Below are 12,626 nucleotides of genomic sequence, written 5' to 3' on the forward strand. Positions count from 1 at the left end.
AATCATAAATTCCAAATGACTAAAGTCAATTAATAGTTTTTCTGTGACTGGAGAGACCTATATCACATTTCTCCTTTAAACAAATGCTTTTTGTTTTCAAAAAATAAAGAATAAAAAAATACTCACTCATCCTCTTCTCGAGGTCTCTTTAATGGCTTTATATCCTCTTTAGGAGGAGCAAAATAGCCATCATCTTCAGGTTCATCTTTAATTCGTGGTGGACTAAAGAAAAAAAAACTAGTTAAGTCTGAGAATGTCTACATTATGTTAAATAATCAGTGGGCACAAATCACCTCGATGAGAAGTAGCTAATATAAGGATTAACAACATGCATTTGTATATGTTGTAAAGGTTTCCTGTAAGCACTTGTTTTCATTTAGTATCTCACTACAACCCTGTGAAGTAGGTAGCACTGTCCTCACTTTACAGATGAACAGGCAATATCAAATTCTGGGATCAGAATCTAAGTCAGTATTCTTTTCTATTGCATCTTAGCTGCCTTTGCCAGCATGACCCAAACCACAACAGGAACAAACTTAAATTGTTCCCTCACCTTGCAGGAGGGATCTACTATGTATCTAAATCCTGCAGTGATCCAAACTGGTTATTCTAGTACTCCAAAAGCTGAATATAGCTTTTACAAGGAAGGGAATAAAAATTTAATTTCCCAAACTTGAACCTTAAAGTTCCAAAGAAAACTAATCTTAGTTATACGGGAAAATAACTAAGCTGACATTACAACAAAAGAAGGGCATGTGCTAAATGAGAGAAGAGGCTGTGAACAAACTAAAGCCATTCCAAACCAAATCCACTCACTGTTCAACTTCCTCCCTTGGTTTACTTACTTTATACACGGAAAAGTGCCTTGTCCTACTTTTGTTAAGACTTTTTGCCTTCTGAATGTAAAAAGATGATTCTGTTAGACAACTATTTTGAACCAGAAAGAGGAAGGAACAATTTGGGGGAGGGAGGAGGACAAAAACAAAAACCCATGGCGCCAGCAATCACCACAGCCTTGAGATGCTCCCTGGCCCAACACATCTAGGCAGAACCTCATTGTTGATGGCCAGAAGCAGCATATATGAAGCTAAATAACTCAGTACAGAGACCACCACCCAACAAACCATCCATCTCTAAGGGGTCCAAGGGAGAAACATCCAGATTCAGCTGCTAGGGTCAAGATATTTGTGGGGTTTCAATGCTACCACCCTGCAAACTCCCCAAGCATACTGGATCCCTCTGCTTGACAGAATCTGAATGTTTAAAGAGATTAGCTTTTCTTCCTTATTTCTGTACATTCCTCAAATGCCAATCTCTATAGCTGCTTCCCGTCACCATGGAAATCACTAACATAGTCAAGAGTCATTTCTGAACGCTTTGCACCAGAAGGAAAGAAAACTGCTACTGACCCAACCAGTTAAGTAAACGCTAGATCCTAATACTGTCATGGGTGAAGTTAACAACATGTGGGAAGGGTTACTAGGCCTGAAGCAAGAACTTCTAAGACAATTTATCAGAAAAACCGTGCTCCACCCAGTAAAGCATCTGGATGGTCTACAAAGACAAACATGCAAGCTAGCAAGCAGTCCAGCAAGGTGAACACAGAGGCCATGGCCTGGAAGACAGTGTTCCTGATCTTCTAACATGGGAAGTATGAAACTGAATCCTGGACTACACACCAAGTCCAGAGAGTCTAGTCACACTTAGTGTTAGTTTATAAAAGTCCTAGGTGGTCTTTTGGCAGAAAATAGCCACCCTGTAATCACTTTATCTAAGAAATCAGAACACCTAGGGTAGTTTTCAGCTCTAATGCTTCTTGAATTGTATTATTCCACATTCCTAGAACAGTTACAAAACATGCCTGAAGAGGGCACCTACTTCTCCCAGTCAAGGGACTCTGAGTAGATGGCAGAATTTTCAATAATGTTCCCAGATGAAACTGAAAGGTCAGAGTTTCAAGGAAGCAAAACCTCCCAACACTTTGTTCTAGTCAATATGCAATCCCTTCCAACAACTCCTAGAAAATCCATTCTGTCATTCAATGGAGCAAGTAAGAATATATGACCATAAACTTATTTTTAAAGCTGGAGATTTTTTTTTTTTTTTAGGTAGTTGAGGCAGATGAGGAAAACAATCAAAATGGCAAAAATAAAACAGAAAAACCAACCTCAGATTGTATGCATTTTCCTCTTCTTGAAAAGATAATATATTTCTACTCAACTCTACACCTATCCTTAAAATGTAGACCAAATAGGCATAGTTCTATAAACTAGAGATGAGCCTTAGAATACAGCAGTCCACTTCCTTTCGCAGGGAATATATTCCAAGACCTCCAGTGGAGTTCTGAAACTACGGTAAGTACTAAACCCTATATATACACACCACAATTACTCCTATACATACATGCTTATGGTAAAGTTTAATTTACAAATTAGGCACAGCAAGAGATTAATAATAAAAACAAAACAATAATAATACACTATAATAAAATTTATGAGAACATGATCTCTTTCTCAAAGTATCTTATTATACTGTACTAATCCCCCTACTTGTGATGATATATAATAAATGCCTATGTCAGAAGATGAAGTGAGGTGAATGACACAGACAATGTGGCATAGCATTAGGGTACTAATGACCTTCTGACAGTGTCAGAATGAGGATCACCTTCTTCCTGACCGTGGCTGACCATTGCTAAATGAAACCAAAGAAAGCAAAACTGTGGATTAAGGTCGGGGGCAGAGGGCAGATGGGAGGAGGACTACTGTATTACTAACGAGGAATTCAGAGTAGGGTTTTTCAGGAAACTCCATAATTACTATTGACTGAGTATGATATTTCCTTTGGGGAGATGAAAATGTTCTGAAATTAAGATAGTGGGGTAGGAGGAGGTTGTACAACCTTGTGAATTCACTAAAAACCAATAAACTGTATAGTTTTAAAGGGTGAAATTTCTGGTATGTAAATTGTAACTGAATTTTTAGAAATTTCTTTCTGTTAATCTCCTCCACTCAAAACAGCCTTCTGGAAAATGGGGTCAATTTCACTAAATGACACTTCAGAGAACTCAAATTAGCTTACACCAAGTCCTCTCACTGTCAATCTCCTTGGAAACCTAGAGGTGGCCCGGTCAGTACATTTTAGGTAAGTTCAGACAACACTACAACATGAAGAGCTGGCCTAGAGAGCAGCCAACGTACCAGAAAAGTCTTACCTAGAGAAGCCATTTTCTTTCTCCTTTTTTATTTTTGCATCCCCAGAGGCTTTAACCTGAAAATAATAGTAACTGATTAGTACCTTGAAGAGACTAAATTTGAAAAAGCCTCTTTCTTATTTGAGAACATTTGGCCTCAATTCTTGAAGCATCTTGGATTGCAGACTCACTCTTATTATTAGCAAAACTGAGCAGGTGAAGCAAAGGTCTTGACATTTTCCCAAGACTGTTTTTTTTATAGTTCAGGGTGAATTACCCAATTTACTGAGAAATGTTTCCCGTCAAAATGGCAGCTTTTTACTTTTAAATGATGGCGGGTACCCCTTCCTCAATAAATATACCCTTTCTCAAGGATTTGTCCTTGACAGTGCAGAGAAAATAAAAAACAGAACAAAACAAAATGCAACAGTCTGTTTCCTGCCTTCTCTGATTTAGGCAAAGTAATTCACATTCCCCCTCCTTTTCCAGACACACTTGGTCTTTCAAAAATCTTCAGACATACAAAAGGATACACACACATATGTATGCACATGCGCACAAATATGGTATCTCTAGAATTTAAAAAAAAATAGTATAGTAGCTGCCTCCAGAAAGAGAAAGATAAAGGACAATGAGCAAGGGGGTGAAAGAAAGGTGTAATTTTCTTTTCTTTTCTTTTTTTAACTTACAACCCTGAGATTAAGACCTGCGCTGAGATCAAGAGTCAGATGCTTAACTGAGCCATCCAGGTGCCCTAAGGAAGGTGTCATTTTCATTACATTCCCTATTTCATATTGCCTGAATTTACAAAGTACCAAAATTACTTTTTTCCAAACAGAAACTAAAATAAAAACATTTTTTATTTTTATTTTTTTTACTTAAAATAAATTTTTTTTAAAAGTTTTTATTGGGGCACCTGGGTGGCTCAGTTGGTTAAGCCTCTGCCTTCGGCTCAGATCAGGATCTCAGGGTCCTGGGATCGAGCCCCGCATCGGGCTCTCTGCTCAGGAGGGGGCCTGTCCCCCCACCCCCACGCCTACCTCTCTACCTACTTATGATTGCTCGCTCTCTGTCAAATAAATAAAAATAAAATCTTTTAAAAAAAAAGTTTTTTTTAATTTATGTAAGCAATCTCCACACCCAACAGGGGGCTCAAACACATGACCCTAGATCAAGAATCACACAGGCCTGGGACGCCTGGGTGGCTCAGTCAGTTAAGCTGCTGCCTTTGGCTCGGGTCATGATCTCAGGGGCTTGGGATCGAGTCCCATATCAGACTCCTTGCTCAGTGGGAAGCCTGCATCTCTCTGCCTCTGCCTGCCACTTTGCCTGCTTGTGCTGTCTCTCTCTGACAAATAAATAAAATCTTTTTTTTTTTTTTCAAATAAATAAAATCTTAAAAAAAAAAGAATCACACAGGTTTCTTCTGACTAAGCCACCTAGGTGCCCCAAAACAATTTTTTTTTTTTTTTTAAAGTCTATACACCAAAACCCTTATTTGCAGCCAGATGAGTCTAGAGATTCTGAGAAGCTTATGCTAGTTATGCTGGAACCAAAAGCCACAAAAGCAATCACTGTTTTCACTCAGGAAGGACCATATTCAACAGAAGACAACATGGTCCTAGACCTTCTCCCAAACCCAGAACTTTCCCCATGAAAGAACACAGGCATTTCCAGAAACCCTAGATTTTTAATTTATCCATTTGCCATTTAATGTAAGATAATAATGTGGATTGATCCAGTCCTGTGAAATTCAGTGGTAAAGGACTTTGGTTTTTGTTGTTTAAGACTGAGAATGATGCTTAAGCTTCCTGACAAGAGACTTTTCACTCAAAGGCCGTGGGATCTTACTGTGCAGTGAAGGTACTTTCATTACCTGCTTTTAAAGATAAAGAAAACGAAAAGTACAACCCCCATCTCTTCCTTCCCCACTGGAAAGTTCTGTACCTTTTCCTCCTTTCGTTTTTCCTTGTCTCTGTCTTTGTGTTTGTCTTTATGCTTTTCTGAACTTCCATCTTTGTGTTTGGTTTTCTCCTTCTCTTTGTGTTTCTTTTCAGAATCTTTATGTTCACTGTAAAAAAAAAAAAAGAAAGAAAGAAAGAAAGAAATAAAGAAAAGAAAAGAAAAGAAAAGAAAAAAAAGACACACAGAGTTAGCCCAGAGTAGGGACCACAAGGGTTTATTTCACAAGATCAACTCACAAGATAGCCTGAGATAACATGAAACCATGGAAACTTATGATGCCTTAAATAAACAGTCCTGACAGAAAGTTCAAGTAGACACTCTTGGCAACTGGACTTTCTCTTGTTTGATGTTTTTATTTTTTCGAAGGAGCAAAGGAACCAAATAGAGAAATGTAGTCATTCTAAACATACCAGGACTTTTTTTTTTTTAAGTGACTAAGAATGTACAGCAAGCCTGCTGTTTCTACATTCTACGAGCAAAAACTACGACAGATGAGTGCTCCAAACTGAGCATTGAAATCTGATATGAGAAGGTAAAAACAATTCCCCAAAAAATAGAAAAAAAAAGAAAGAAAAGAAAAGCATTTGGTGGCTCTGTGCAGTGAACAGCCCCAAAACACAGTAGATGCTTCCTGTTAGCTTTAACTAGGAAAAGCTAGTCACTTCTCGATGGGGCTTAAAAACCCTGCTTGGTCCTTCCTTCACAATAAGAAAAGATCTAGCTAAAAACAAAGGCATGTCCTGCACTAAACATTTAAAAGCCTCTCTTTTAAAGGGGTTTGTGGACATACTGGTAAGCACTGTAAAGACACTGCTCCTCTGGAGAACGAAATATGACAGAGAGAGCAAGAGCCATTGAAAGGGTTTATACCCTAGGATCTCACTCCTGGAAATTTCTCTTTGGAAAATAACATTATAAATGATGTTCTACGTTTTCCATAAAAAATAAAAAAAGTAAGAACTAACCAATGAAAACCAACAAGAAAGAAAATACAACTGTGGTAAGGAACAAAAGGGGGAATGTGTGATGTATCAAATTACACAGCTCTTCCACTGTAGTTTGTGAGTCCTATGAATATAGATAGACAATGTTTATGGCCACACATGGAGAACAGGAATATCTAAAGGGACTGCAACTATATAAAAACACTGCATGAGGCAATAAGCAACACTTACAAACTATGGTTTAGGGTGGCAGAACACTGGAGGACTGTTTTCTTCCGTGCACTGGGCAGGCAGTTTAGGAACCCTGTTTACTGCACCAACTGATATAATCCAGAAGTTAACAAAAGGGACTTGAATTCAAGTACTATGAACTGGGGAGCCCACCCCAGATGCAAGACAGCTGGCAGCAACCCCAGCTGACAGAGACAGTCATATAGTAAGCATTGGTTCCTGCCTTTCCCGCCACCAGAGACTGCATTTCCCATCTGTCACATTTAGCCTTCAGCCCAGAAAAAGTAGGTATTACCAGCAATGAGCTCATAAGACTATGTCTATCCCACGGAGTTTATTCTAAAGAGATTTCACCAGAACACTTGGGTACATTGAAGGCCAAAAAGGGAGAATAAAATGATGGCAACCAGTTAGGTGAGAGCCATAGAACCTAGATCAGAAAAGCATCTTGTGACACACATCTTTGCATGCAAAGAGCCTCAACTCAAGATCGGCATTTGGGTAATAAATAACCAGAAGCAGGAAGACATCCCTTCGAATGGGCTAACAATAATGTATAATAATGTATAATAATAATAACATATGTGAAAACACCAAGCACAATGCTTTCTTATTAAAGTGGGAGTTTTTCTTACTTTTTGTGTGGGGAGGTGTGTATCCATAAGTACTGTGGATATAATTGTTCCAAATTGTGTAGATGAACATGAATTCCTCTTACAATTAATGTTTTAAAAAGCTCTAAAACTACAGTGCTTGTATAATGGAATACGAAGCTCACACACTTTGCTGGTAATAGGATTTCATACATGTAAGCTATGATCTCATATATGTAAACTCCTGAAAAATCCATTGCAATCTTGGCAACTTAGCTGTTTCACCAGCCATTCTGAAGCTGGAGAGCTTAATGAGAACTGGAAGTAGAGTGCTAACAAGCTGGGAGCCATTTTTGTATAAAGTACAGGATTTTTTGGTAAAACATTGCATTTCGGTAAAAACAGACTACAAGAACACACACAATGGAGAGTGACATCGTAACTGTGCTGAGAACAAGAAGCCTGGTGGGAAACTTGGTGACCATGTTGCCTCCATGTACATTGGAACTAGGCGTAGCCCTCATGAGTTCAAAGTCTGCTCATGGAGAAACTTGTTGTTGCTTCACTGCGTGGCACATCTAAATAACAACCTGATGACAGCAACACAAAGGGAGGAGTACATAAACAAGATAAAGTGGTCATTGTTTTCTTTCCATCTGACAAGTTCCTGGATCTTCCTAAACCTGTAGTCCTGTTTCTTCTAGTCCCTCTGTCCTCCTTGCTTGGAGCTTTCACATATTATTCCATTCAATCCTCACCACACTCCTGTGAGGAAGACTTTATTCCCCTTAGACTGATTTAGAAACAGTGGTTCAGGGGCACCTGGGTGGCTCAGTGGGTTAGGTCCTCTGCCTTTGGCTTAGGTCATGATCCCAGGGTCCTGGGATTGGGCCCCCCCGCACTGGGCTCTCTGCTCGGCAGGGGGCCTGCTTCCCCCCACCCCCACGCCTGCCTCTCTGCCTACTTGTGATCTCTGTCTGTCAAATAAATAAATAAAATCTTTTTAAAAATTAAAAAAAAAAAAAGAAACTGTGGTTCAAGGTCTAATTCAAAGTTATAATGTTAGAAAGGTTAGTTGAGATTTGGATTTAACTCGATATTTCCACCTCTAAGTTCAGAGTACTTTCTGCTAAATCAGTATCATCACATGTCCGTGAAATTGATACCTACCACTTAAAGTAGATTGGTTTTAGAGACAAATGCATGGCCAGTGTGAGACTTGATATATAAAGTCAAAACTTTATTTTACCATCTAGAAACTTTCTAGGACAGAGATCTCGGATATCTGAAGTGATAAAACCTTTGGGATAGCTGCTCCTTATTTTGTCTTCCCATGAAACTATACATAGTTGATTCAGGAATCTGAGTTTAGGAATGCTCGCTCTTCCTCTACGTTCTACCTTCCCCCACTCTCTTTCTCAATGAAAGCAATTCCTAGGGACAATTCGTAGAAGGAACATTAGTCTGTTTCACTAGCAACTGGCTTTCTGGCCTTCCAGGGCACCCACCTGTTAAGTGTATACACAGCTCTCCAGTTCTCAGTTTGCTGTTCATTATCACATGGAACAGAGATCAGGAGAAGTCAGCAAACGACAAACCTATGAGACGGTACCAAGGCCACCCCCAGGAAAATGCAAAAAGTCAATGATACTTTCTCTGCCTACTAACCAGAGAGAAATCTATTCAGGAAATTCAAAGTTCCTGCTAGAGTAGTAACCTTTTTATAGGTCATAATTAATCAAAGACCAGAATGAGATGGAACTATCAACGTGTCTTTCCAAAGGAAACCACTCTCCTCTATTCCTAACTGTTTAGATGTAAGAGAGCAGGTATGAATTTCTATATACCAAGTGAGCTCAGACAATTCAAGACTGAGGACATCTTGTGGTACAAGGCATCCCATTATAGACTTAAAAATTTGGGTTTATGAAGTCCTGAACATGGTACTAACAGGTCTACTTGTCAAATGTGATCCTGTCCCTGCCTCCAGAAACAGATCACAGAGTACTGTGAGTCCTACCCCCTCATCCATAATTCCCATTGCGGCAGGAGGGCTGGCAAAGAGCAAGAACCAGTGTCAGTTTTTCCTAGGAAATCTACCTGAAGTAAGTAGCAAATGCATTTGGGGGACAAAGTCCTGTGATAGCGAAGCATGTCTAAGGCTGTACACCACTGGAAGGTTAGAGGCAGGATTTGGCCAGTGGCAGAAAATAAAGCCAACCTGGGATCAGTTAGATTGACTAATCCTCATTCAGGATTTCCTAACATGTATCTCTTTTTCCAAAAGGCTTAAAACTAGTTTTGACTTTCATGGTGGCTTAAAGAACACCTTGTCTTTTCCACTGATAATGAGTTGACAGAAGGTCTGACCAATGTAGAAGAGGAGTTTGCATGTTGACGGTTTTAAGAGATGTTACTCTCTTCCTTATATTGATCCTGCTACTTTTCCATACATAATAGACACAATATGTCAAAGTCATAAACTAAGCTTCAGTACAACTGAAGGCTACAATACGCCAGTTCAGAGGCAGTGCACAGATCACTGAAGCACGCACTAGAAAAACTTCAGTGGGGCGACGGGACAATAAACCAAAAGAAAGGCTACTACTGACCACAGTAAGAAACCCAAATATCTGAAGAAAAAATACATTTTGGGGTGCCTGGGTGGCTCAGTTGGTTAAGCATCTGCCTTCAGCTCAGGTTATGATCTCAGAGTCCTGGGATCAAGCCCAGCATCACACTCCCTGGGCTCTGCGGGGAATTGGCTTCTCCCTCTCCCCTCCTCCACTCTCTCATCCATGCTCAAATAAAATCTTAAAATAAAAAAAGAAAAAAGAAGAAATACATTTTAAGAATAAGTGTAGTCTGGGGTACAGTGAAGGTCAAAATACACATAGTAGCTAGCATTCCTAGAACCTCTGTAATGGTCACATTTTTGGATGAAATATTAATTTCACTGGTAGAACTCGGGGAGAGAAAACACCAATTATTGGCCAGGTTCAGAAGCTGACTCCTTGGCTCAGGACTCATTTCTCTCTGGGAATAAGATCCACCACACTAGCAAAACCTGGACAAGCAAAAGTCAATGCCAAAGAGAACAAATAGAAAGATTCAAAGCCACATCTTCAGAGTGTTCATGCTTGTCTTATGTTTCAATAAGCTAAATTCCACTAAGGAAAAATGTAACCTACACTATTTTTAAAATGATAGGTTTAGTGAAACCTCTGGTCTATGACTTCTGCTGAGGTTGAGCAAACAAAAACGACTGATCAGGGTTCCTGTAAAACACCAAGACAGAGGTGTAGAAGTAAGGAGATGGCAGTAGGAAGCTAGGAGGAAAAAGTATTTTCCCGTTAGCCCAAGAAGGCACCTGCTACCCCTCTAGGGGAACAACAACATATCTGTGTCTCATTCTGGGAAGCTAGGATTTTGGCTGTGGGAAACTATTTAAATCTATTTAAGAAAACAAAAAAAAGTCTGTCCTCTATCACCAATAAAAATATTTAACAGATATTTGAAGAGGATAAAAGGCCACACACTCTTCTAAACAGTTTAAAACACCATGACAAAACTCTGAGGTTAAGTATTAGTACTCAATTTTACAAATGTGGAAACTCATCCAAGAAAAGACCTCTAATGAGAGGTAACAAGGATTTAAACTCAGGCAACCCAGTTCCAGAATCATGCACTTGACCATTCTGTTACATGACTTCTCAACAAAACAAAAAAGAAACACTGCCAGAGAGATAGGATATTGCTTCCTATCTTCTGAGAAAAAGACTTAGCCACTAACTGCTAAGAGAATAAACACGTCCTGCCACAGGCCCACTCCTAAGCGGGGTGCAAACCCATGGAATCATAGGGAATTCCTATGAAGAGCCTCAAGAGCTTCCAGGCTATGGAGGGAGGAGATATTCACAGCCCTTTCAAGGAAACCAGGCAGTTACGGCTTAAGTAACATTTGCTAAATTAAAAATTCTAGGTAAATTCCAAAGTTGTCTCTGGAAAGCAGCGGTCAGTTCCTGAAAGTCTCTAAGAAATGAAGGTTTCCTAATGCACATCACCAATTACAAGTTACTAAACAAAATAGTAAGAATTATGAAAACTTTGAGTGAAATGGAATTTTAGAAATTATGTATAGATCCCTCATGCATTTGGTGGCTAAGTCCTCTATCTCCCCTTCTCAATTATTTATTTATTTTTTAAAAGATTATTTATTTATTTGACAGGCAGAGATTACGAGAGAGAGAGGAGGAAGCAGGCTCCTCACTGAGCAGAGAGCCAGACGTGGGGCTCGATCCCAGGACCCTGGGATCATGACCTGAGCCGAAGGCAGAGGCCTTAACCCACTGAGCCACCCAGGCACCCCTCAATTATTTTTTTAAAGATTTTATTTATTTGAGAGAAAGAGAGTGAGAGAGAGCATGAGAGAAGAGAAGATCTGAGGGAGAAGCAGACTCCCTGCGGAGCTGGGAGCCCGACATGGGACTCGATCCCAGGACTCCAGGTTCATAATCTGACCCGAAGGCAGTGGCTTAAGAGGGAGCCATCTAGGCGCCTTCCCTTTCTCAATTATTTTCAATGGCTTCTTGCTCCCTTCAGATTCAAGTCCCAACTTTGTGAAATAACAGTATTTGCCTCAAGCTGCTTTTTGGGGCCCCATTTTCTATCCCACCTTCTGTTAGGTTCCACCTAACTGGATTCTTCCCAGAACAAAGTACATTATGGAGTGCCCATGTTTTTGTAATTGTTTCCCACTGTCTGGATGCCATCTTTGTAGCCATCACCTTCCCTTGTCAAGATCTTTTTAAAATAGATACATATATTCTTTGACAGGGAGAGATCACAAGTAGGCAGAGAGGCAGGCAGAGAGAGGGGGAAGCAGACTTACCACTGAGCAGAGAGCCCGATGCGGGGCTCTATCCCAGGACCCTGAGATCATGACCTGAGCTGAAGGCAGAGGCCCAAACCCACTGAACCACCCAGGCGACCCCTTGTCAAGATCTTAACTATTTTTCAGTGGCTAGCTCAAATACCCTTTCTACTATGAACTTAAAAAAAAAAAAAAACAAAAAAAAACCAAGAAAGATTATAGTTCATTATAATACAGCTCGATATAATTGAAAACTAGGGTTCCAAACTGGATGTTATCAATAATTAACTACTAAATTAGATTCCAAGATTACCAAAATTAACAAAGATTACCAAAATTAAATTAGATTCAAAGATTACCAAAATTGGGGCGCCTGGGTGGCTCAGTGGGTTAGGCCACTGCCTTCGGCTCAGGTCATGATCTCAGGGTCCTGGGATCGAGTCCCACATCGGGCTCTCTGCTTGGCAGGGAGCCTGCTTCCTCCTCTCTCTCTCTGCCTGCCTTTCTGCCTACTTGTGGTCTCTCTCTGTCAAATAAATAAATAAAATCTTTAAAAAAAAAAAAAAAGATTACCAAAATTATCTTGATGATACTCTACCAGGATTTATGGTAATCACCACCACACCATCAGGTCAATTATTTAGTATGTTACTGTTTCCAAAGAGCTTTCATCTGCAGAATTCCAATGAATTCTCCCCAACAAACTTAAAAGCTTGACCAGATCAATACTGCTATCAACACTTGACCAAAAACAGAAAACAAGACCCAGAAGTTAAAACAGCTTCAATTAGGACACAACAACTAGTAAAATGTAGGACGCCATTAGT

General features: G+C 39.8%; 1 protein-coding gene across 1 annotated transcript in view; it reads right to left on the bottom strand.

Moving 5' to 3' along the window:
• TOP1 (DNA topoisomerase I) overlaps positions 1-12,626 on the bottom strand; it is a 100,370-nt gene that overhangs the window by 45,994 nt on the left and 41,750 nt on the right. The window contains exons 4-6 of the mRNA XM_044263033.1: positions 5,141-5,264; positions 3,215-3,270; positions 127-222 (exon numbers count right to left, since the gene is read on the bottom strand). Of these exons, the coding sequence (XP_044118968.1) occupies positions 127-222; positions 3,215-3,270; positions 5,141-5,264 (276 nt within the window). The remainder of the gene's footprint in view (positions 1-126; positions 223-3,214; positions 3,271-5,140; positions 5,265-12,626) is intronic.

The sequence above is a fragment of the Neovison vison genome, chromosome 8 (assembly GCF_020171115.1).
Source record: "Neovison vison isolate M4711 chromosome 8, ASM_NN_V1, whole genome shotgun sequence".
NCBI lineage: Eukaryota > Metazoa > Chordata > Mammalia > Carnivora > Mustelidae > Neogale > Neogale vison.